This window comes from Bufo gargarizans, chromosome 2 (assembly GCF_014858855.1).
Source record: "Bufo gargarizans isolate SCDJY-AF-19 chromosome 2, ASM1485885v1, whole genome shotgun sequence".
NCBI classification, from domain to species: domain Eukaryota; kingdom Metazoa; phylum Chordata; class Amphibia; order Anura; family Bufonidae; genus Bufo; species Bufo gargarizans.
Window position 1 is genome coordinate 381,007,305 of NC_058081.1, and position 27,451 is coordinate 381,034,755.

At 43.8% G+C, this 27,451-nt stretch overlaps 1 protein-coding gene across 1 annotated transcript in view; it reads right to left on the bottom strand.

The window, feature by feature from the left end:
- Positions 1–27,451, bottom strand: part of ARHGAP26 (Rho GTPase activating protein 26) — a 380,080-nt gene that overhangs the window by 202,950 nt on the left and 149,679 nt on the right. The window contains exon 17 of the mRNA XM_044277261.1: positions 6,798–6,957. Within this exon, the coding sequence (XP_044133196.1) occupies positions 6,798–6,957 (160 nt within the window). The remainder of the gene's footprint in view (positions 1–6,797; positions 6,958–27,451) is intronic.

The following is a 27,451-nucleotide window of genomic DNA, read 5'->3' on the forward strand; positions in this document are numbered from 1 at the left end:
AGATAGCACAATCTGCTGCCAGCAAACAATGATCTAAGCATCCACGCGAACAATCCTCGCTCATTTAACGAGTAATTAGCAGCACCTTTACACCGGCAGACTATCACTAATTAGTGTACGAACGCTTGTTAGTGATAATCTGCCCAAACATCGGGCAATGTAAATGCCCGTTTAACCCTTGACAGATTTAATGGAGGTCGGTATGACAACAGTGAATGTGGTATTTAGTACTAGGTTCCTGTCCTAAAGAGATCGCCTTGACGTCGGTGGAGTGGCACAAATAATTTTGTACATTTATAACGCAGCATTAGCATTTTCTATAGTGAGTATGACACTGTTGTATTTAGTTTATTATTTGTGTATTATAGTATGACTGATAATTTCTTCTTATTTATAAGGAAACACATCTAGGTCTATTGAAAAAAATACATCATATAGATGATAAAGGCTATGTACACCTTCAGAGACAATTTTTGTTTATGATAGCATTTTTGGCTAAAAATCATACATTCAATTGGCCTTTATTAAAAATATTGAGCCATTCTGTCACAAAGGGTTGTTTTGTGCCAGTCATCTAATAAACCTTATCTCTAAATTACTAAGAGGTCATAAACAGTTTTTCCCTTACGTCCTACCAGCAGCACAGATGGGGTTAACTGCCCCTGTGGACTGGTAGGACCGGCGGAATTTTAATGAGCCCAAGAACCAATAAACGATCTTCAGCTCCCTGAAAAGGAGGAGATCACCCCCCATCCCACCGTGTTTTTTTCTGTCCTCTGGACAGGTGGACTGGCGTATCGCTCCCCCTCAGGGAGCTGAAGAGTGCTTAGGGGCTCTTTTGTTCCTTAAGCTAAAGCATCGCTTTTTTCCTGCTTTCAGTGCCTTTATTTTAGGCCTGATCGCTGCGATTTTTTGTCGCTGGGGTACCGTCGGGGAAGGGGGTGTCCCCTCCCCTCTTCTTTCATGACAGCATCTCCAACCGCATGTGTGCGGCGCTATGGGCGCCGCCATCTTCCGGAAGTGACGCGCACTGGGTGCGCTATGTCACTTCCGGTTTTCCGGAGCGATGCGGTGAGGTTGTAAAACTCACCATTTCTATTAACTGTCTCCTTATAAAAGACATCCTGGGACCCAGGATTAAATCTAGGGAGACATTTAGAACAGCTGAGCCATTATAGGCTCTGTTATTTTGCTGGGCTAATTACGATCAAGGAACCGCCCAAGAGGCGGGGCTTCCTCCTTTAAAGCACCCAAGAGCCTGTCAGTCAGTGCTCTGGTTGCGTCGCTTTCACAAGTTAGCTCCAGAGTTCCCTGTGCCGTGAGATATTTTCATATTGCTTGGCTTGGGGTTTGTTGTTCCTCTTTTTCACAGCTCTAATTTCTTCTAGTGCTGGTGGGCCCCCTTAAGGTCTTGTTTCTCCACCTCCAGGTATTGTAGGTGTTATGACCTGTTTTTTTCTTTCCAATTACAGACTATGGCTTCCCCTAAGGATCCGGATCAGCGGAGGGCTGGGGCCAAGAGGAAGCATTTGGCGTGTTACGAATGTAACACACCCTTAGATGACGGCTGTCCTTACTCCAGATGTGAGAATTGACGCACGGCATCCACGGAACCCACGATGCAGGAGATGTTCCAGTGGACAAAAACATACGTGGATGATTCCATTAAGGGAGTGGTACGGCTGCTTAATGAGAGGCTACCAGGTCCCTCTCAGACTCCCATGGAGGTGGTCGCACCGGTCGAAAGAAGAGGAAGAAGAATTTACTTCTTGCTTTTTCCCTCCAGAAAAGACACAGAAGTTACTCTAGTCCATCAGGTCGAGGGACCAGGATGTTGACATGGGGGAGTCTTCCGATCCCGCCGGACGGACACAGCGTGTCTTTAGAGCGGATGAGACCCTCCTCTCTGTGATGCGCACAGAGTGGAGAAAGCCTGAGAAAGGTCCAGTACTCACCAGAAAATTCAAACTTATGTACCCGATGGCTAAACCCTTGGTGGAATCATGGGGTTCCGTTCCCAAGGTGGACATGGCTATAGCCAAGTTGTCCCGACGCACTCTAGTTCCTGCAGACGATGGGTTTAGTCTGCAGGACCCTCTAGACCGGAGGGCAGAGTGCACCCTTAGAAGGAGTTACGCGGCGGCTGCTGCCTCCGCAACAACTTCAATTGCGGCCACGGAGGTAGCCGCCTATTTACGCTCCAGGCTCAACCAAATCCAGACGGACGTGGATCAGAGCGTATCATGAGATGACATCCTGGCAGCCTTCAAGTCAGCCAATCTGGCTATGGACTTTCTGGTCGATTCCACCCAGATGCAGTTGAAGCTGGCCGCCAAAACTATGGCCCTAGTGTCAGCTGCCCGCAGGCCACTTTGGCTGAAACCATGGATCGCTGACAACGCGTCCAAGTTCAACCTTTGTGGGCTCCCCTTCGAACCGGATAGGCTGTTCGGGTCCGAATTGGACAAGATAATGGAGGGGCTCTCCGATAAAAAGGGGAAGAGCCTCCCCCAGCAGCCCTTTCGGGGACGCCCCAGACAGGAGAAGAAGCGCGAAGGTCGTCCGGGGAAGTAGTCTAGGCACAGAGATTGGGGGGGGGGGCATCTCGTAAATATTCAAGACGCTCCCGTAAACCCACCAGGGAGGCAAAACCCTCCTGACTATGGGCCTCCTCGAGGCTCTTGGATAAGCCCTGCTGCCCCTGCAGTGTCTCCTCTAGATTTTCCCGTACCCCTCCCCCAGATTCCCGTGGGGGGCCGTCTTACCCATTTCAAAGACTCTTGGAGCCGATTGATTGCAGACCCCTGGGTCCAGGACATAGTTTCCGTCGGGTACCGGGTAGATCTCATCTCTCTCCCCCCAGAGAGATTCATCGCCACACGAAATTTCGGGTCTGCCAAACAAGTGGTCCTAGAATCTTACATTCAGGACTATATCTCCAAGGGAGCCCTAGAGGAGGTGCCGGCAGGGGAGAGGGGTCTAGGGATTTATTCACCAGTGTTCCTGGTTCCCAAAAGGACGGGAGATCTCCGGATGATTATCGATTTGAGATTTCTCAATCGATTTATAAGAAAAACAAGGTTTCGCATGGAAACCATAAGGTCAGTCAGCCATATCCTCAACTCTGGGGACGTCATGGCTACTCTGGACCTCAAGGATGCGTACCTTCACATCCCGGTCCATTCCGCGTCCCGGAAACTCCTCAGGATCGCGGTCCAGATTTCAGGGGTCCGAAGGCACTTTCAGTTCGCCGCGCTTCCCTTCGGAATCTCTTCTGCTCCCCTTATCTTCACCAAGGTGGTGGTGTCGGTGGTGGCAGCCTTGAGACTTCAAGGACTGACCATTATTCCTTATCTGGACGATTGGCTTTTCAAAGCCTCTTCAGTTCCGGTCCTTACCCACCATCTTCAGATAGCAATTTCCTTTCTCCTCCGCCTGGGCTGGATTATGAACTGGCAGAAGTCGAATGTGAGCCCATCGACTTCAATCCATTATTTAGGATTCGTGGTCAACTCTGTGGAGATGTCCCTCCGGTTGACTCTAGAAAGGAAAGTGCGGATTCAGGACCTGGCAAAGGTCCTTTATGTCCCTCGTCGAGTCTCTATCTGGACTCTCATGAAGATGCTGGGGCTCATGTCAGCGGCTGCGGACGCAGTCCCTTGGGCACTATGGCACCTCCGTCCTCTTCAGTCGGAGGTCTTACACTTATGGAACGGCAGCCCTGCGGGGCTAGATTCCCTGTGCTCCCTGTCCGGTCAAACCCGGAATTCCCTCAGATGGTGGTTTCGGCTACCAGCAGGGAAGTCTATGACCCAACCAGCTTGGGTCATATTGACTACAGACGCGTCCCTGGTAGGCTGGGGCGCTCACCTGGACGGATCCCCAATACAGGGATCTTGGTCCCCTCTGGAGTGGCGTCTTTCTTCCAATCTTCGCGAGATGCGAGCTATCCGGCTAGCCCTCCTTCACTTCGCCCCTCAGATTCGGGGCAAAGCGGTGAAAGTCCAGTCAGACAATATGACTGCGGTTCTCTATATAAACAAACAGGGAGGCACAAGGTCATTGCCCCTTCTATCAGAGATCGGGGTGATCCTTCGGTGGGCAGAGTTGAACCTTTCTCATTTATCTGCCGTTCATATTCGAGGCTCCCTCAATATGATAGCGGACCACTTAAGTCGAGGTTTACCGACCATGGAGTGGTCTCTGCATCCAGAGATCTTCAGGCAGCTAGTTCACAGTTGGGGTATGCCAGAGGTGGATCTCATGGCAACCAGGTTCAACGCCAAGGTGCTGAGGTTCTGTTCCCTGTACAGGGAAGACAACCCCCTGGCGATAGATGCTCTGTCAATACCGTGGAGGTTCAGGCTGGCTTACATCTTCCCTCCGTTTTCCATGATACCGAGGGTACTGATGAAAATCCGTCAGGATCAGGCCTCGGTAATAGCCATCATACCGTTTTGGCCCAGGAGATCCTGGTTTACCCAGCTCATTCAGATGAGTCGGAGACAATATTGGAGACTCCCCCCGGAGCAGACCCTGGTGTCGTGGGACACTCACCTCTGCCCAGATCTGCACAGTTTCAACCTGACAGCCTGGAGGTTGATAAGTCCCTTCCCAACATAGAAGGGCTTTCCGAGTCGGTCCTGAGAACGTTGTCACATTCCCGAGCAGAGTCTACAAAGAAGGCCTACTCCAGGATCATGAGAATATTCGTGGCATGGTGTGATTCCAAAACAGGTGGCGTCCGCAGATCCGCCCCTTCCTGCGATACTACAATTCCTTCAAGATGGATTAGACAGAGGCCTATCTCCAGCTACCTTGAAGGTACAGATTTGTGCCATCTCGGCCTGTCTCAACAGGCCATATTCTCGGGACCCACTCATCAAACGCTTCCTGAAGGGAGATGAGAGACTAAAGCCTACTATACTGAAACCTATTCCCCAGTGGGATCTTTCAGTAGTGCTCAGGGGGCTAGCATCTCCCCCCCTTCGAGCCTTTGGAGGAGGTAGATTTCAAATTTTTAACTTTAAAGATGGTCTTTCTTCTGGCAATAGCTTCAGCCAAAAGAGTCTCTGAATTGCAGGCTTTCTCTGCAATTCATCCATACATCATCTTCCTACAGGATAGAGTGCTCCTGAAGTTTTTACCATACTTCAGACCTAAGGTGCCTACCTTTCAAAACATCAACCAGGTAATCTCTTTACCAGTTTTGTTTACAACCTCCTCCTCTGATACTCCAGCTAGAGACCCGCTGGATATTTCAAGATGCCTCCAGATCTATGTGGATAGATCCAGAGAGTTCAGGATAGATGAGAATCTCCTTATCCTGTTTGCCGATAAGTCTAAAGGCCGTAAAGCGTCTAAAGCCACCATTAGTCGCTGGATCAAGGAGGCCATTAGGGAAGCCTTTGTCTCCCAATCCTTAGATCCTCCCGAGTTTGTGAGAGCCCATTCTACTAGGGCGGTCTCCACCTCGGTTGCGGAAAGAAGCCTTCTCTCCTTAGAGTTGATCTGCAAGGCGGCCTCCTGGAGCTCTGAGTCAACCTTCATCTCCCATTATAGGATAGATGCTAGGATGGCAGAGTTTTCAGCTTTTGGGCAGACTGTTCTTAGTTCTGCCAGGCATGAGGACCCTCCCTAGGGGATTCTTCTTGCTATCTCCCCATCTGTGCTGCTGGTAGGATGTAAGGGAATCGTTTATTTCTAACGATAATTTGTTTTCCCTTAGTCCTAACAGCAGCACACAAATATCCCACCCTAGATACATTATGCTTGTTAAAAACACGGTGGGCTGGGGGGTGATCTCCTCCTTTTCAGGGAGCTGAAGATCGTTTATTGGTTCTTGGGCTCATTAAAATTCCGCCGGTCCTACCAGTCCACAGGGGCAGTTAACCCCATCTGTGCTGCTGTTAGGACTAAGGGAAAACAAATTATCGTTAGAAATTAACGATTTAAGATACATTCTTATCAGTAAGATAAGAACTGAGCTACAATGAGTGTTTATAAGGTCAGAGAGCAAAAATCCACAGGCTGCTATCAGAGCATCTCAGCTATGTACAGAAAAAAGGCCTCCATATTTTTAATAAAGACCAATTGAAAAATTGATTTTTAGCTTAAAATGAGAACTAGGAATGACGAATTGACTTCGGATTAAATATCCTAAATCGATTTGCATAAAAATGTTGTGCAGGAGCTCTGTACAGTATTAGAATGTATTGGCTCCGATGAGCCGAAGTTATTGCTTCGCAAAGTCTCGCAAGACTTCGCACAATAACTTCATAAATTAATTTAATACTACTTGAAACCAAACCAGAGTTTGGGAAATGTTTTTTTACAGTACAAATTAATATATGAAGTTATTGCGCAAAGTCTCACGAGACTTCGTGAAGCAATAACTTCGGCTCATCGGAGCCAATACATTCATATACTGTACGGAGCTCTTGCTTGGTACAGCATTATAACACAGTTTCATGTGAATCGACTTCGGATGTTTCTGCCGAAGTCTATTCGCTCATCACTAATGAGTGCAATAATTAAAAAATTGTCCCCAAAGTTGTACATAGACTAAGGCTATTGAGATGAAGAACATTGTGTGAGACTATATAGTGCTTTCAGGTATCTGGATTTAGGATGATTTACAACAATTGTTAAACTAGATAATACATTCTTCTTGGGGATGTGGTCATGTGTCACACAAGAAATGACATTGAAAATCTAAAACACAATTGAAATATATCTCTTTGTTAGTTACTATAAAAAATAACCAAATATTGCAACAGAAAGCAAAGTTGTTTTACCTTTTCATGATTTTCAATAATTATTTCCACCACAATGTTTTGGAATTTGATATCCATGATAGCTGCTACAGTCTCTTCTTGGGGGCGTAGTAAAGTAGGCCCAAAAATGACACCCAAGTTGGCAACAGTCATCAAGTTTTGCTTATGGTTAGCAGCAACACTGGAAGGCAGAACAAATGTATTAGACAATAGTTCGAGAATCAACACATTGGGGGAGATTTATCGAGACTAGTGTAAAGGAAAACTGGCTTAGTTGCCAATAGTAACCAATCTGATTCCGAGTTTTATTTATCAGAGCTCCTTTGGAAAATGAAAGGTGGAATCTGATTGGTTGCTATGGGCAACAGACAGTTTTCCTTCCCAACGGTTTTTATAGATTTTCCCCATTGTGGACTGAAGCCAACTCCCCAAGCTCACTAGAGGAAGAGTTTTAGGTAACTATTCTCCTTTAAAGAAAATACACAAATCAACTGTTCACAGTAAAATTAAATATTACAGACACACACATCAGCATCAATGGAAAACTACAGGTTTACACAGGCTACCATAAAATAATTTGAAAGTTGGTAAAACACTTCTTATCCTAGATGAAATCTGTCATAGGCTCTGTAAATAACATATATAAAATAGAACAATAATTTTAATTATTAACATGGAAAATGAGAAATTTGGCACGTCATCACACTGTGGGAAGACAGGCGTAATATATATCACTATTAAATGCACCTTCCCATGCTTATATTGAAATGCCCCATGTCTGGTCTAGATAAAATTAACTGTCGCTCAGAGATAAAGCTTGGAGGATTGGTCGGCGCCACACAACATACTGTATATCCAAAATGCCAGAACACAAATGACACATCTTGCTACACAGAATCTCCAGGTGTTACACCTTGTAATGTTTAGAGGTTGGTAGCAGACACCCAAGAACAGCACTTATCTTGATAGCTTTATTAAAGGGGTTCTGCACTTTGTTTTAACTGATGATCTATCCTCTGGATAGATCATCAGCTTCCGATCGGCGGGGGTCTGACACCCGGGACCCCCGCCGATTAGTTGTTTGAGAAGGCAGCGGCGCTCCAGGAGCGCAGCGGCCTTCTCACCGTTTACTCCCGGCTCACTGACATCATGATTAGTATCAACTAGTGTGGCGGGGCTAAGCTCTGTTCACTTGAATGGAGCTTAGCCCCACCCATGCTAATTGATATTAGTCGTGACGTCAGTGAGCTGGCGGTAAACAGTGTGAAGGCCGCAGCGCTCCTGGAGTGCCGCTGCCTTCTCAAACAGCTGATTGGCGGGAGTCCCGGGTGTCAGACCCCCGCCGATTAGAAGGTGATGATCTATCCAGAGAATAGATCATCAGTAAAAACTAAGTGCAGAACCCCTTTAAGGCTGTAGTAGACAGGCAGATTATTGTAGTAAACAGGCGATTGTAAGGAAGGATCGTTTCTTCCTGGCAGTCTCCTGCTCGTCAGCGGAGAAGACCATTGCTATTATATCCAGTGATCTCCTCCACATTATGTGGAGGAGCAATCACTAATGCCATAGTTCATTTGCATACTGAATCATTGTTTACTGGCAGCAGACCCTGATTACACACCATAATCTGCCACAGGCAAACGATTTTTAAACCTGTTGAAAGATTGGGATTACCCGATGAACGAGAAAATTGCGTCAGTATTACCCTTTAATAAATTACATGTTATAAATGCATAGGGTCCACTGACATCACTTTTTTTTCCTCTTTTTCTACTCTACACTAGAGAAGCTGAAAAAAACGTGCCAATAGGGCACATAATTAAGCCGAACGGAGGTAAAAACAGACTCCACTGACTACAATGGAGTCCGATCAGTTTCCGTTCGCAATGCTGTCTTTTACTGGACGAAAAAGTCCTGCATGCAGGTCTTTTTAACAGACTATGCGACTGGGGCCTCCAACGCAGTTGTGAACTCGCCTTAAATAACGCAAAGCAATATAAGAGCTGAGCAACTGACTGGAGGAATGAGGGAATTTCCAGAATTACAGTTGCAAGAAAAAGTATGTGAACCCTTTGGAATGATATGGATTTCTACACAAATTGGTCATAAAATGTGATCTGATCTTCATCTAAGTCACAACAATAGACAGTCACAGTCTGCTTAAACTAATAACACACAAAGAATTAAATGTTACCATGTTTTTATTGAACACACAATGTAAACATTCACAGTGCAGGTGGAAAAAGTATGTGAACCCTTGGATTTAATAACTAATTGAACCTCTTTTGGCAGCAATAGCTTCAACCAAAAGTTTCCTGTAGTTGCAGATCAGACGTGCACAACGGTCAGGAGTAATTCTTGACCATTCCTCTTTACAGAACTGTTTCAGTTCAGCAATATTCTTGGGATGTCTGGTGTGAATCGCTTTCTTGAGGTCATGCCACAGCATCTCAATCGGGTTGAGGTCAGTACTCTGACTGGGCCACTTCAGAAGGTATATTTTCTTCTGTTTAAGCCATTCTGTTGTTGATTTACTTCTATGCTTTGGGTCGTTGTCCTGTTGCAACACCCATCTTCTGTTGAGCTTCAGCTGGTGGACAGATGGCCTTAAGTTCTCCTGCAAAATGTCTTGATAAACTTGGGAATTCATTTTTGCTTCGGTGATAGCAATCCATCCAGGCCCTAAAGCAGCAAAGTGGCCCCAAACCATGATGCCCCCACCACCATACTTCACAGTTAGGATGAGGTTTTGATGTTGGTGTGCTGTGCCTCTTTTTCTCCACAGATAGTGTTGTGTGTTTCTTCCAAACAACTCAACTTTGGTTTCATCTGTCCACAGAATATTTTGCCAGTACTGCTGTGGAACATCCGGGTGCTCTTGTCAAACTGTAAACATCCAGCAATGTTTTTTTTGGACAGCAGTGCCTTCCTCTGTGGTATCCTCCCATGAAATCCATTCTTGTCTAGTGTTTTACGTATCGTAGATTCGCTAGCAAGGATGTTAGCATATGCCAGAGACTTTTGTAAGTCTTTAGCTGACACTCTAGGATTCTTCTTCACCTCATTGAGCAGTCTGCCCTGTGCGCTTGCAGTCATCTTTACAGGACGGCCACTCCTTGGGAGAGTAGCAGCAGTGCTGAACTTTCTCCATTTATAGACAATTTGTCTTACTGTGGACTGATGAACAGCAAGGCTTTTGGAGACACTTTTATAACCCTTTCTAGCTTTATGCAAGTTAACAATTCTTAATCGTAGGTCTTCTGAGAGCTCTGTTGTGCGAGGCATCATTCACATCAGGTAATGCTTCTTATGAAAAGCAAACCCAGAACTGGTGTGTGTCTTTTATAGGGCAGGGCAGCTGTAACCAACACCTCCAATATCATCTCATTGATTGGACTCCAGTTAGCTGACCCCTCACTCCAATTAGCTCTTGGAGATGTCATTAGTCTAGGGGTTCACATACTTTTTCCACCTGCACTGTGAATGTTTACATGGTGTGTTCAATGAAAACATGGTAACATTTAATTCTTTGTGTGTTATTAGTTTAAGCAGACTGTGATTGTCTATTGTTGTGACTTAGATGAAGATCAGATCACATTTTATGACCAATTTGTGCAGAAATCCATAACATTCCAAAGGGTTCACATACTTTTTCTTGCAACTGTATGTAAATGAAGCATAAGCATTGTAACATTCTAACACACTTCATTCCTCACCATTTTAAAATTTTGCTTGCAGTCAGTAAAAAGAAACTGCTGATTTCATTTACAGTAGAAGGAAAAGATCCAATGAATCAAGAATTCAGAAGTTCAGGACACTCAAAAAGACCTTGTATTGAACTAGCACTAGATTTTAAAAGGGCATTCTGGTAATTTTTTATTTACATCCCATCAACCAGATAGAGTATAACTACAGTAAGTGAATGTGGGAGGTCTAAACACTGCGACCCACACTGAACCAGAGTACAGAGGTACAGTATCCCAGTCCAGGTGGAGCGGCAGGTTGAGCATGTGCCCTGCTGCTCCATTCATTCTCTACAGGAATGCAGAAAATACTGTAGCCAAGTACATCATTTGGCTACCTCTAAGTCTCGGAGATTGACTAGAGCAGCAGGGCGCATGTTCAGCCTGCCACTATCAGATCAGGGGTACGAGACCACCCTTCTCATTGTGGGCACCAGTGGCTGACCTCTCACCAATCAGGGTTATCTGGTAAGGCTACTTTCACACTTGAGTTCAGAGCGGATCCGCCCAGACGGATCCGCTCATATAATGAAGACGATGGGATCCGTTCAGAACGGATCCGCCTGCATTATATTGTAGAAATAATTCTAAGTGTGAAAGTAGCTTCAGACGGATCCGTCCAGACTTTACATTGAAAGTCAATGGGGGATGGATCCGTTTGAAAATTGAGCCATATAGTGTCAAATTCAAACGGATCCGTCCCCATTGACTTACATTGTAAGTCTGGACGGATCCGTTTGCCTCCGCACGGCCAGGCGGACACCCGAACGCTGCAAGCAGCGTTCAGGTGTCCGCCTGCTGAGCGGAGCGGAGGCCAAACGCTGCCAGACTGATGCATTCTGAGCGGATCCGCATCCACTCAGAATGCATTACGGCTGGACAGATGCGTTTGGGGCCGCTTGTGAGAGCCTTTAAAACGGAACTCACAAGCGGAGCGCCGAAGTGTGAAAGTAGCCTAAGACTGGTCGACATTCTAATGTATATGGGGAGCTGCTGGCTCTCCCCTAACAAAAGGATGTTGAGGGACAGAGGGATCAGGCAAATAGATTTTTTTTTTTTGCTTGATGCATTTGTTCTCCAGGCATATAAGCTGCCACCAGAGGGGTCAGCTGACAGCGGCTTTATCCTGAAAACACATACATGTTAAAGGAGTTAGGAGAGATACAGTAGCTGTCAGCCAACAGCTTTTAAAGGTGTATGGACACAGTCTAGTCTAGAAAAAGTTTACACTGGAACGTGTGATGATGAGATAAGATCTGCACACAAATCTGCACCCACAATAAATAACGTGGTATGATTTGATAGCTAAAGATGGATTTACACTGCCCGATATTCAGTTAGATTATAGGGAACAAACAGTCCTGCTAACGCTCGCTCCCAACAATCTGTCAGTTTAAATGTGCTGCAGATCACCCGACAAACGAACAAAACGCTTGTTCATTAGGTGATCCTGTCAATCGTGCAGGCACACCAATTATCGTTTCTGGGCAGTGCTGCTGTATAAGGGGGAGGGATCGCAATAGCCCGCCCTCATCCTCATACTGTGAAGGAGAGTGCTGCATGTAAACGCTTCTTCCAAACAATCAGCTGTTATGTTGGGACGTGTAAAACCATCTTAAGACTCTGGTCCTTAATATGATACCAAGATCTAGCTCTTAAGATGGCTATGTACATTAGATAGAAGAAGGTTCATAGTTGTACAATCATCTGGTGAATGTTCATTTTACAGACACAGTCATACATATTTTAGTCCTCATTAGACGTTACAGTTGTTCAAATTGGCCATACACATTCAATGAAACTGGGAAATGGACAAAAGATCTGAGAATATTCTTTCAAAGGATTGGTCAGCTAACACGATTGTTTTTTGTTAAAGGTTATGTATACCTTCAGAGACAATTTTTTATGACTGCATTTTACTCATTTTGGGCTAAAAAATCTTTTTTCAATTGGTCTAATAAAGATATTGTGTCACTCTGTCACAAAGGGTTAATTGTTTTTCTAGCTGTGTGAGTGGCACTTTTTACTTTCACTTTGTGCTGGTCATCAAATAAATCTTACCTCCAAATTACTAAAATATCATAGACCGTTATTTAAGACGCATTATTATCAGTAAGATAAGAATTGTGCTATAAAGAGTGTTTATAAGGTCAGAAAGCAGAGATATGGAGCCCGTCAGTGGCTTCTACAGGCAGTGTAAAGTGGCCTTAAAGACATAAATTACTCTTACAGTAATTGGATTTTCCTTTAGCCTCCACAACGGCACTACCTGGAGGTTGGACTGCCTTCTCAGGGACCGGAAACAACAGAGAGATCAGCCAATAAAGGGCCCCCTCCCTCTTACCTCTCCAGTTATTAACCTAGGGCTCAGAATAGGCATGAAACAAGGAGCAATTTAATAAGGTATAAACAAACAGAGGAAATATCACTCAAACTCAATAGTGTGCCGTGAAGAAAAAAAAGGCAACAGCTCATAATATGTAACGAAAGGGTATATATACAGTACAGACCAAAAGTTTGGACACGCCTTCTCATTCAAAGAGTTTTCTTTATTTTCATGACTATGAAAATTGTAGATTCACACTGAAGGCATATATACATAACAAAAAAGTGTGAAACAACTGAAAATATGTCATATTCTAGGTTCTTCAAAGTAGCCAACTTTTGCTTTGATTACTGCTTTGCACACTCTTGGCATTCTCTTGATGAGCTTCAAGAGGTAGTCACCTGAAATGGTTTTCACTTCACAGGTGTGCCCTGTCAGGTTTAATAAGTGGGATTTCTTGCCTTATAAATGGGGTTGGGACCATCAGTTGCGTTGTGGAGAAGTCAGGTGGATACTTTAAGAAATGAAGGTCAGTCAATCTTTGAAAGTGTCCCCAAGTGCAGTCACAAAAACCATCAAGCGCTACAAAAACTGGCTCACATGCGGACTGCCCCAGGAAAGGAAGACCAAGAGTAGAATCAGACCTTCATGGTAGAATATCTGCTAGGAAACCACTGCTAAGGACAGGTAACAAGCAGAAGAGACTTGTTTGGGCTAAAGAACACAAGAAATGGACATTAGACCAGTGGAAATCTGTGCTTTGGTCTGATGAGTCCAAATTTGAGATATTTGGTTCCAACTTCCAACCACCGTGTGTGTCATTGTGCGAAGCAGAAAAGGTGAACGGATGGACTCTACATGCCTGGTTCCCACCGTGAAGCATGGAGGAGGAGGTGTGATGGTGTGGGGGTGCTTTGCTGGTGACACTGTTGGGGATTTATTCAAAATTGAAGGCATACTGAACCAGCATGGCTACCACAGCATCTTGCAGCGGCATGCTATTCCATCCGGTTTGCGTTTAGTTGGACCATCATTTATTTTTCAACAGGACAATGACCCCCAAAACACCTCCAGGCTATATAAGGGCTATTTGACCATGAAGGAGAGTGATGGGGTGCTGCGCCAGATGACCTGGCCTCCAGAGTCACCGGACCTGAACCCAACCGAGATGGTTTGGGGTGAGCTGGACCGCAGAGTGAAGGCAAAAGGGCCAACAAGTGCTAAGCATCTCTGGGAACTCCTTCAAGACTGTTGGAAGACCATTTCAGGTGACTACCTCTTGAAGCTCATCAAGAGAATGCCAAGAGTGTGCAAAGCAGTAATCAAAGCAAAAGGTGGCTACTTTGAAGAACCTAGGATATGACATATTTTCAGTTGTGTCACACTTTTTTGTTACGTATATAATTCCACGTGTTAATTCATAGTTTTGATGCCTTCAGTGTGAATCTACAATTTTCATAGTCATGAAAATAAAGAAAACTCTTTGAATGAGAAGGTGTGTCTAAACTTTTGGTCTGTACTGTGTGTATATATACACACACGCACATATATATATATATATATATATATATATATATATATATATATATATATTTACATTATATATATATACATACATACACATATACATATACATACACACACACACATATATATTATTATATTTTTTTTTTTGGGGTGGGAATCCCGTGCCATTGTGGAGGCTAAAGGAAAATCCAATTACCGGTAACAGTAATTTATGTCTTTTCCCCACGCCTCCACAACGGCACTACCTGGAGGAATAACATAGGAGACATGACTTAGGGTGGGACCACCGCAGATAGGACTCTGCGGCCAAAAGACAAGTCTCTATTGGTAGAAACGTCCAGCTTGTAATGCTTAAAAAAGGTACAGGGGTTGGACCATGTGGCCGCTCGACATATATCTTCCAATGAAGCTGAGGCTCAGTCCAGGATGCTGACAATGCTCTGGTGGAATGAGCTTTCAGTGAAGGAGGAGGAGAAATCCCCTCAGTCTCATAGGCCAAAGTAATGCAGGCCTTTATCCATCTGGAGATGGAGGTCTTGCTGGCTGCTTAGCCTCAATGAAGCCCCAGATACTGTATTAGCAACTGGTTTGACTTTCTCAGATTCTTGGTTGCTACTAAGTACTGTAAAACGCACCTTCTAACATCTAGGTTATGGAACAACTTTTCCTTATCCGATGTTGCCTGGGAACAGAAGGAAGGTAGAGTGACTTCCTGCTGACTATGGAATCTGGACACTATTTTGGGAAGGAACTGAGGAGTATGCTTTAATATAATTCTATCTTCTAAAATCGTAAGATAGGGAGGTACAATAGAGAAAGCCTGGATTTCTCCTATTCTTCTTGCCGTGGTGATAGCTAATAAGAATACTGTTTTGAGTGTTAATGTTCTCAAGGAGATCTCTCCGAGGGGTTCAAAAGGCAGATGCATTAGCTTGGAAAGGACCAGATTTAGGTCCCAAGGAGGGACAGAAGACCTAAGCCTAGAGCGAATTCTACTTGCCCCTTTAAGGAATCTTTTGACTACATTTAAATCTGAGAGCTTGATATCTAAAAAAAAGCGCTTAAAGCCACTACTTGGACTCGTATAGTACTTACAGATAGACCTGCCTGAAGGAAGTCCAGGATTAGGGTCACCTCTGGTTTCTTGGAGGGATCCCACCTGCCGTCCCTAAAACATAAAAAGGACCCCCAGGCTCTTAAGTATATTTTTGATGTGACTGGTTTTCTACTCTGTAATAGAGTGGAGATTACCGCCTCTGAGAAACCTTTTTCTCTTCAGATGTGTTTTTCAGTTTCCAAACAGTCAAGCGAAGCTGGTTGACACTGGGATGTCTTACTGGTCCCTGGAGAAGAAGATCTGGTCGGGCGGCAGCATCCAGTATTCTTCCCCTGCTAGGTTTTTCAGTGTTGGAAACCATGTTCTCCTGGGCCAGAAGGGTGTGATTAGGAGAATCTGCGCTTTCTCTTCCAGGATTTTGGAAATGACCCTCGGTATTAGAGGAAAAGGCAGGAACATAAAGAAGTTCTTGAGGCCAGGGCGATGACAGGGCGTCCACTCTTAGGGGCCGGTCTCGAGAGGATAGGGGAAAAAAAGCCGGCTACTTGCCTGTTTTTCCTTGTGGCAAATAGGTCGACTTTTGGAGTGCCCCATCTGGAACAGATTTGAGCAAAGATCTGATGATTCAGGCTCCATTCACCCGGCTTTAGTCAATCCCTGCTCAGGAAGTCTGCCACTTGATTTTCTTCCCCTTTTACGTGTGCTGCTGATAAAGAGCATAGGTTCTTCTCGCCCAATCTAGGATCTTCTTCGTGACTAAAGACAGGGAGCGGCTTCTTGTTCCCCCCTGTTTGTTCAGGTAGGCCACTGTGGTAGAATTGTCCGAAATTATTTTAAAAATTTTCCGATAGATGTAAGGAGAAAACTTTTTTTATGGCTTCCCAGACTGCACTTAGCTCCCTCATATTTGATGAAGCTTGCTGTAGCTGCGTTTTCAAACACCCCGGTGTCATTTTCCCATCCATGTGAGCCCCCCAGCCCTGCTGACTGGCATCGGTAGTGATGACCAATTGGTCCGTCTGTCTCCACTCCACCCCCCGGGATAAAATTGACAGGATAGGGTCATTTTCAGATATGATGGGATTTTTATCTTCTTGTTTAGAGATGACTGGTTTTTGTCCCAGTGTTCCAAAAGGAAGGCTTGAAGTGTCCTTGAGTGGTGCTGAGCCCACTTCACACACGGAATTGTAGATGTCATGAGACCCAAGATTGCCATTTCCCTGAAGGAGGCTATCCTTTTTTTGGGGAATTTCTTAATACTGGAAATTAATTTCTGTTGTTTCTGCTCCGGCAGAAAGGAAGTCATAAGGCATGAGTCCAGAAGAATGCCCAGAAAGATTTTTACTTGTGAGGGGAGAAGACAAGACTTTTGTTGGTTTATTATCCAACCCAGGTCGGTTAGGGTTGAAAGAATTGTCTGAAGATGACACAGAAGAAGATTTTCTGACGGGGTTGTGACTAAGAAATCGTCTAGGTACGGTATAAATGGGATTCCTGCTAGAAGAAGGAATTTTGCTACTTCCGTCATCACCTTTGTGAATAGCCTCGGGCTGAACTGAGGCCAAATGGCAGAACTTGAAATTGATAGTGGCAGAGCGATCCGTGGAACCAAACCGATATCCTCAAACTTCTAAACTCTCTTCTGGATTGGGATGTGATAGTAGGCATCCGCCAGGTCTACCGTTATCATATAGATCTTACAGTTTCCATTTTGAATTTTTTGTAAACAACGTATTTGTTTAGGGTTTTGAAATTTATTATTTCCCTGAAAGTACTGTTTGGTTTTTTCACGAGAAAAATAGGACAATAGAACCCCCTCTTCTGTTCCCCTACTGGTACCGGAATGATGGCTCTTATTTCTAACAGGATCAATATTTGCTGATCCATCGCTTCCTGATTTTTTCCGCTTAGTCTGGAATTTTCCATGTAACGGTCTGGGGGGAGGCGGATAAATTCCAGACCGTAGCCTTCTTTTATCACCTCCAGCCAAGGGGAGGCCTGAATATTGACCCAGGCAGGGTAAAAATGCATGAGTCTTCCCCCTACTGCTCCTCTGGCGTCATTGGGTAGTGGGCCAGGAAGATTTTTCGGGATTGAATAGGAAGCCTTTCCCTTTCCCTCTAGATGACTGCCAAGACGTTCCCGATTCTTTTTTCTTTTGATCAGGTCTACCACGTCTCTGGGGCCGAAAGGATCGTCTCTGATGATAAAATTTTGAGTCCGTGGGAAAGCCTTTTTTTTACTATCTGAAGCTTTCTCTAAAATATCATCCAGGGCTGAGCCGAATACTCTATCCCCCTCGCAAGGTAAGGCACATAGTTTGTTCTTTGATGCCGTATCCCCCCGACCAGGTTCTCAACCAAATTGCTCTGCGAGAAGCATTGGATAGGGCAGCTGTCCTGGCTGACAATTTCAATATGTCTGCGGAAGCGTCCGCCATAAGGTTTGCGGCCTGTTTCAACTTCGGGATTGAGGCTTGTATATCTTCTCTCAGAGTGCCGGATCCGATGTGTTCCTCTAACTGACTTAACCACAAGGATAGGGTTCTGGCTGTGTAGGTTGCTGAGATTCCTGGCCTTTGAACTGCACTGCAGGATTCCCACGTTTTTTTTAAGCAGACTCTCGCATTTTTTGTCCATTGGGTCTTTCAGTAGATGCAAATCCTCAAAGGGCAGTGCTGTTTTTTTCGAAATCCTTGCTGGTGCATCCACCCTAGGGGTTTTGTCCCATGTAATCGAATCCTCTTCTGAAAAAGGATATTTTCTCTTAAATGTTTTTGATGCCGCCTGTCTTTTTTCAGGGTCTCTCCACTCGTTGAGAATCAAGGTTTTAATACTGCTGTGGACTGGAAAAACAAGTTTTTTCTTGTCTGCCAACCCTGCGAACATCTGATCTTGTACCGATAATGGTTCTTTGGGTTCTTCTAAATTTATTGTGGCACGGATGTTTTTTATTAATGAATCTGTCTCTTCGATTGAGCAAAGAGGTTTTCTATAGACGTCTTCAGAAACAGACGAGTCTGAGTCAGAAATGATTTCCCCTTAGTCTACATCCGAGTCTTGTTCAATAACAGAGGCACTTGACGTAGAGGGTCTAGATGGGATAGTAGACATTTTAGCTTCTACAGCAGCCCCAACTTCCTCTTTACAATGCTCCAGACTAAAAAAAATTATATCAAGGAGCCATTGGCTCCTAACCTGAAAAATTTAGGAGCCAAATGAAATCTTTAGTCGCCAAATTTAAAATACATATAATATAGCTAGGATGCTTAGGAGCATGGGGTTTTCTAAGCTACAGCCCACGCAGTTTAAGGAGTTGTACACTCATTTCCATGACCTGTCAGACTAGCCAGATTCGCGTTGGTAATCCCTAGGTGCTGGGTTCCGGCTCATTCGCTTCCCGGCCTCCGCTGCTCGTCTTGGGTTTCTCCATGAAAACATTTGGCTGCAGTGGCATCAAGACAATCACTGGACACAGTGGAGATCTGCTCCCCTTGCATCACATGACCATTTAACATAATGCACGGGAAGCAGTGTTCAGTCATTGGCTGTAACGCCGTCAAATAGGAGGTTTTCATGAAGGGACTCAAGACAAGCAACAAAGGCCGGGGAGCAAACGAGCCGGGACCCCGAACTGGGGATCAGGCAAGTATGATCACCAACAAAGGTCCTGCCAGTCTTAGAGGTCCAGAAATTAGTGTAGCCAAACCCTTTAAGGAGTAATTTTTTTTATTTTTCTTTAAGGGGTTTCAAACCAGTATTATTCTATATGTGACACAATGGGTTCAAATAAACTATCCCCACTGCACTCCTTAAAAGGCCAATCACTTGAGAGTCGCCACTGCAACCAGTGACCACATCAGCGGGCATTACGTGTTGACGGGACCAGCATGACAGTGGGGGTGGGGGGAAGGGCAGCTTTTTTTTTTTTTTTTTTTTTTACATTAAGAAAAAATATAACAGATAAAAATATAATACTTCACAAGCTTAACTCTTTATTCTCAACCCCTCTGCTTGCCTGTCAGTGAATGAAAACCTTTGCTCTGAGAGGGAGGAAAGATCGCCCATATTGTAGTGCTGCTCACTGTGTAACTGTGGCTGGACATGGAAATTTAGTCTGTGAATGTCAACCTTAAAGGTTTCCATTCACTGCCAGCAAGCAGAGATGCAGGAAAGCTAGGGGACCTCCTCTGGCAGCTGAACTAGCCTGTGCTTAACCCCTTATAGGCTGCTTCAGTGCCATTTTCCCTCTTTTTAACTCTACCACATGTCTTTGGCACAGAAAGGAGCAGTTAAGGGCTCTCTGCCCATCACCCACGTGTCAGTAAGGGGGCGTGCACGGACATCGCCCTCCTTTTCTAGAACGTGCAAAGTATAGGCGGCAATCTCTCCTTGTCAATTGGTGTGCCTTGGGACTGCTGAGCGAACCCCTAGGCCGGGGGAGTTATGATGCTATGTAACCCTTACAGTTCTGGAATGTATTGGATAACACTGACCGCATTAGGTCAGTGTTATCCAGTACATTCCAGACCTCTAAGGGTTATATAGCATCATAAATCAATATAATGCATATGCAGACAAAGATCACGGATCCCCCCGACATACTGTGGTGTTAAAGCAGCACAGCCGGCGCTTATACTTGTTCTTACGGATCTCTGCCTTCTCCTTGTGACCTCATAGGGACCCAGTCCTATAAAACACACTAATAAATCTGCATGCCTAGTGTTATTAGCCGAGACCCACGCGGGAGCTCTGTGCTGCCCTAGTTGAAGTGTCTCCAGCAGCTCAGCTCCACAGAAGACTCAACTCCAAAACTTGCCAGACTGCTGGAAGCGGGAGCACAAGCCACATCCACCCTCTATGCCGGGTAGGGTGAGGGGCGGATCTTCACCCAGCAAACATCTGCAACATGGATGAAAGCCTTTTTTTTCTTAGAGGCAGAGCAGCGAGCGGAGGGTCTAGGCGCAAATGGCAACAAGACTACAAAGTCTTGTCGCCATTTAGCAGTTCTAAGTCGCATTGGTGACCATTTTGGTCGCCATCTAGAGCCCATGGTTCTTAGACTTTCAATTAGTGTAGGGGATTCATCCGAGACCACTTTATCACAGCATTTCTGACAGAGCTTTCTTGTAAGAACTTGAAAGCGCTTTCTTGCAGATAGCACATCTCTTTTTGAGGGACGGTTCCTTTTTTGAGACATCTCTCCCCGGGCTTGAAGACCTGGGAGCATCTGTGGACTTCCTGGGGGACTTGCAGTGTGTAGCAATATCTTGCTATGTCGGATTTGGTAAACACTGATAATTTGTTCCTCTGCTGGAAGAGACTACTGGAGTTGGTTGCCACATATGTGAACCTAACCTGACCCTTTAGATTTTTCATGTTTTAATTCAAAGTGGAAGTGAAAATGAAAATGTTCATCAAAATAACTGCAGGGACAGGCTGCTCAGGAGACGGCGCTCGATAGCTGCAAGGAACGCCGGCAGCTCGCTCTGTATTTCACTTCCTGGTTCCGGTGACGCCATAGCCCCTCCCCCGTGCGTACCGCCGTGTCTTAGGCCCAGGAACGCCCCCTGCCCAGGCCCAGGAACGCCCCCTGCTGCCCACAGATCTGCCGGTCCAGTCCACAGGACGGGGAAGGTAAAAGCCCTGGGTCACCGGCGTCCACCATATTTACACCGAGAGGAGGGAGGGACAGACTGCTGTGTTCCGCGGACCCTCCTCCTGCAACGGCCCTCCGGCAGAGCCGGGACTACTCACCAGAAGCAAAGGCCGCGCAAACCGCTGATCCGCGATCCCGACCTTCTGAGGGACAGGAAACAACTGGAAAAGTAAGAGGGAGGGGGCCCTTTATTGGCTGATCTCGCTGTTGTTTCCTGTCCCCGAGAAGGCGGTCCAACCTCCAGGTAGTGCCGTTGTGGAGGCGTGGGGAAAAGTACAATAAGAGGGATGAATATTTGCTATTCTGCTTTCTGTCTTGGGAAGTAGGGAAACATTTTCGGTTTATGCTGTTGGGGTGGTAATGGGGGGGACTATGAGCAATATTACGGTTGAAGTTACACCATAAAGATATTAGCATCTTGCAGAGCACCCCAGCAAATAGTTGTATTATTACTTCATTATAGTTAATTTGAGAATATTTATATGTATTTGGGCATGCTTATAATATACATTTTTTTTATTTCAATTTTTTGCCACAACAGACATTTGGCTGCAGTCAGTTACATCACACATATTGTTGACTTTATCTTATTTTAGAAAAGTCTGAACTCAGATGTTCACAGATAATCAGTGTATATACTTGACAGTATATTAATATGTGCCCATAAATGTCACAGGTTCTTTTTATCAGATTTATCCCTTAAAGGGGTTTCCCATTTACAGAAGTTAATCCCATTATACTGATGTATGGGGGTCTGACTGCCAGAAGTGAACACAAACCTGAGAATGATGGGTTTACATCGCAGGTTTAGTGCTGCTATACCAGAAATCTAGGCAATCTAGGCAAGAAGCTGCTGCAAAGCTCCATTCAAATGAAGTGGCCTAGAAAAACATTGTGAAACTTTTCAGGATTGTGGAGGTTCTTGGAGTCAGACCCTACCAAAGTGATGGCATGTACTAGAGAAATGTCATCATGTTTCATGATGGGAAAATCCCAATATTAATATCTTATGTGCATTATTAATGGTGTTATTTTTCTAGTTAAATATAGTTGTTGGAAACAGAAATATATAGTTGAGAAATTCCTTGATTGTTCAATATTTGGCAGACAGCTCATTAGAAAATAAAAATTTATCTACATAGAAACAAAAAGGCATTTATAAATGTATTACTGAAAAGGTGCCAGATAGAACCCAGTACAACAAGCTGAAACGCAGAACAGATTCCTTTGCTAAATACTGTATTGCTAGGTTATTCTGCCTGTAATTCTTTGGAAAATACATGTTTTATTGTTTGAAAAACCTAAAAAACAGCAGATCCTAATAAAGTAGTTATCAGATCCTCTAACAATCCCCCTCCCGCCCCAAAAAATTATATATATATATATATATATATGTGTATATATAAAAATATACACAGTTGCAAGAAAAAGTATGTGAACCCTTTGGAATTATATGGATTTCTAAACAAATTGGTCATAAAATGTGATCTGATCTTCCTCTAAGTCACAACAATAGACAATCACAGTCTGCTTAAACTAATAACACACAAAGAATAAAATGTTACCATGTTTTTATTGAACACACCATGTAAACATTCACAGTTCAGGTGGAAAAAGTATGTGAACCCCTAGACTAATGACATCTCCAAGAGCTAATTGGAGTGAGGTGTCAGCCAACTGGAGTCCAATCAATGAGATGAGATTGGAGGTGTTGGTTACAGCTGCCCTGCCCTATAACACACACCAGTTCTGGGTTTGCTTTTCACAAGAAGCATTGCCTGATGTAAATGATGCCTCATACAAAAGAGCTCTCAGAAGACCTACGATTAAGAATTGTTGACTTGCATAAAGCTGGAAAGGGTTAAAAAAAAGTATCTCCAAAAGCTTTGATGTTCATCAGTCCACGGTAAGACAAATTGTCTATAAATGGAGAAAGTTCAGCACTGCTGCTGCTCTCCCTAGGAGTGGCCATCCTGTAAAGAAGACTGCAAGAGCACAGCTCAGACTGATCAATGAGGTGAAGAAGAATCCTAGAGTGTCAGCTAAAGACTTACAAAAGTCTCTGGCATATGCTAACATCCCTGTTAGCGAATCTACGATACGTAAAACACAAAACAAGAATGGATTGCATGGGAGGATACCACAGAGGAAGCCACTGCTGTCCATAAAAAACATTGCTGCATGTTTACAGTTTGCACAAGAGCACCTGGATGTTCCACAGCAGTACTGGCAAAATATTCTGTGGATAGATTAAACCAAAGTTGAGTTGTTTGGAAGAAACACACAACACTATGTGTGGAGAAAAAGAGGCACAGCACGCCAACATCAAAACCTCATCCCAACTGTGAAGTATGGTGGTGAGGGCATCATGGTTTGGTGCTGCTTTGCTGCGTCAGGGCCAGGACGGATTGCTATCTTCGAAGGAAAAATGAATTCCCAAGTTTATCAAGACATTTTGCAGGATAACTTAAGGCAATCTGTCTACCAGCTGAAGCTCAACAGAAGATGGGTGTTGCAACAGGACAACGACCCAAAACATAAAAGTAAATCAACACCCGAATGGCTTAAACAAAAGAAAATACGCCTTCTGGAGTGGCCCAGTCAGAGTCCTGACCTCAACCTGATTGAGATGCTGTGGCATGACCTCAAGAAAGCGATTCACACCAGACATCCCAAGAATATTGCTGAACTGAAACAGTTCTATAAAGAGGAATGGTCAAGAATTACTCCTGACCGCTGTGCACGTCTGATCTGCAACTACAGGAAACGTTTGGTTGAAGTTATTGCTGCAAAAGGAGGTTCAACCAGTTATTAAATCCAAGGGTTCACATACTTTTTCCACTTGCACTGTAAATGTTTACATGGTGTGTTTAATAAAAACATGGTAACATTTAATTCTTTGTGTATTATTAGTTTAAGCAGATTGTGATTGTCTATTGTTGTGACTTAGATGAAGATCAGATCACATTTTTTGAACAATTTGTGCAGAAATCCATATAATTCCAAAGGGTTCACATACTTTTTCTTGCAACTGTATGTATGTATGTATGTATGTATGTATATATATATATATATATATATATATATATATATATATATATAACTTCATTTTAATAGTTAAAGTAGAATAGAAAAATAGAAACAAACAGATTTCTGTAAAATTGTGTATGGTTAGTTATAAATGAAAAAAAGACTAGAATATATGGTTCCAGGTAACTCCATTTGCAAGCCCGTGTGTATAGAGATGTCTCAAAACTTTTCCCCGTCACTTGGGATTACACAACTTAACAACCACGTGTCAATGATCCACATATGCAAAATATTCCTGACAATTGATCACTGCCCACTAGTTATGATTCACAATGGTAAAAGATCATTGTAACGTACCATGTGATGACCGGAGTGACGTCATCAAAGGTCCTTTACCTGTATTTAATGCTCACCACAGGTCCTATTCAACAAAAGGAGACAGAAGGAGATGCCGGGCTTCGCGATCAAGTGGACTAAGGTGAGTTAAATTATTTTTATTTATTTTTTTAACCCCTCCAGCGCTATTTTACTATACATTCTGTATTCAGAATGCTATTATTTTCCCTTATAACCATGTTATAAGGGAAAATAATACAATCTACAGAACACTGATCCCAAACCCGAACTTCTGTGAAGAAGTTCGGGTTTGGGTACCAAACATGCACGATTTTTTTCACGCGAGTGCAAAACGCAATACAATGTTTTGCACTCGCGCAGAAAAATCGCGGGTGTTCCCGCAACGCACCCGCCACTTATGCGGGCCAAAAATATGACGCCCGTGTGAAAGAGGCCTTAGATTTTTCATGTTTTCATTCAAAGTGGAAGTGAAAATGAAAATGTTCATCAAAATAACTGCAGGTATTAACAGACCAAAAAATTCAAAGATTATGACCCTACTCTGCAGTTTTTACAAAACATGCCATGTGTGGCCTTAGTATGCAACACGATTCAAACAGAAATGCTGAAATTATGAATTTTGGGTCTTTTTATCAGGATATTTTTCATACAACAGCTTCGCAGAGCCCCTTGAGATACCAAAACATAAGAAATAACCCACAGAATACCCAATTTTGGAAACTACACCCCTCAGGAAATAATGTTAAGAAATTTTGAATACTAGGAGGGAGAATACCCCATATGTGGTTGTAAACAGCTGTTTGGATATATGGTAAGGCCTGAAGGGGAAAAAAATGGACATTATGCTTTTGGAAGACAGATTTAGCTAGAATGGTTTTAGGGTACCATGGCACACTTGCAGAGCCCCTGAGGTAGCAATACAGTGGAAACCACAAAGAAGTGATACCAATATAGAATTTGGGGGTGTAGAGATTGTTTTACCCCACAGATCTTTCATAGGATTTATTAGAACTGGACACTAAAGTAATTTCTTTTTTTTTTGGGAGGGGGGCGCTAGTTAAATTCCTTATACTGCGATATATGAAAATATAATGGTCTTACTTACTTTCCTTCAGCAGTTTCTTCTAAAAACGAACTTATATAATATATAAATTAGGTCTCTACCAGCAAGTAGGGAGTCTACTTGCTGGTAGCCGCCGCAAAAAACTGCCCCCCTCGTCCTGTTGATTGACAGGGCCAGCCGCGATCTCCTCCTCCGGCCCTGTCAGCATTTCAAAAATCGCGCGCCTGTGTTCATTCAGCACACGCACAGAAGCCCTTTAAGCCATTTTACCTGATCACAGAAATAACCTATAAGTGGTCACAAACTGCTGTTTGGGTAAACAGAAGAACTCAGAAATGAAAGAGCGCCATTTAGCTTTAAAGGGGATTTTTGGTAGAATGTTTTTTGTCACCACGTCACATTTGCAAAGCGTCCCCTTTTGCAATGTATACTGAAATGTAATGTAATGTATAATGGGGAATGTAATGTATGATGGAACATGAAATTAATTTATTTTCTTCAATAATATGTATTTTTAACCTCACGTCTGATGATTCTAATTCATCCAGGCCATGGTACTGTATATCAGTAGCAGTTAGGGTAGTTGCGATGCCAAAATTTTGATTAGATTTCGAATACCATAAAAAAATATTGCGATACTCGATACCACGTGAAAAAATAAAAAAACACCCAAAAATCTGCATTCTGCATTTTATGGAATGTCCGGCACATAATCAAACAGTCCGATCCAATTTTTTGAGGGGACAAGGTGACAAAAAATGGCGAAGCGCGCAGTTTTTATTTAATTTAATTTTTTCTGTTACGCCGTTCTCCCCATAGGAGATTTTTTATATATTTTAATAGTTCTGACTTTTTTGGGCATGGCAATATGTATTTGTAAGGTTTATTTATTTTTATATATTTTATATGCAAAAGTGGGAAAGGGGGCTATTTAAATGTAATATTTTGGCGTTTGCTTTTTTTTTTTTTTACTTTTTTATTTATTAGGGGCTAGAACCTGGGATCTTTTCATCCCTATTCACCCTAATAGACATCTATTAGACCTCTTGCACACAAACAAATTGCACGCCGCAATGCGCGAACACCAACCGTGGGGCAGCAGCAGTGGATCGCTGAACCATTCACTTTAATGGGGCCACGATCCGCCTGTTCCGCAAAAAGATAGGACATGTTCTATTTTTTTGCGGAACGGAAGTATGGGATGAAACCCCACGGAAGCACTCCGTAGTGCTTCCGTAGGGTTCCTTTCTGTGCTTCCGTTCCGCACCATTCCAAATCTCCGGATTTGCCGCACCTGAGGCTTTAACTGCGGCGGATCGCGGCCCCTTTCATAGAGGTCGGGTGCCAGTTATGCGATTCTGCCGCCGGCACCCGCAGCCTATATTTGTATTAATGGGTAAATTATCATCATTGGTGGCGCAGTGGCCACAGCCCCTCCCCCTCTATTTATTGGAAGCAGCAGCACAGGGGGCAGGAAGAGAGTGACTCCTTCTCCACTGTGCTGCTGAGGAGAATATGGCGCGCGCTGAGAGCAGCGTGCGCCAGGTTCTCCGATACTAGGCTGAACATGCTGTCAGACTCTGCAAGATGGAAAAACGTGGTGTACTAGGCTTTTGTATCTTTTTTTTCTTGCCCAACATATTTGTTAAACGTAGGGCAAAAACGTGATGTGAACCCAGCCTTAGCTGTGTGCACAGCCCACTGACATCTATGTACTGAGAGGTAATTGCTATATAGCTTACTCAGGCACTGGCCTTGGCCTTATAGAGATAGAAACCTCTTGACTGTGCAATTTGGAAAATCTGCATTAACAGGAAAAAAAGGAAGTTGGGAAGACATATTAATACCAAGTGATGGCTTATTTTGTATTTTTGATAGGAGTGGTCAATTATTGAAATCGGGAGTATTACCATG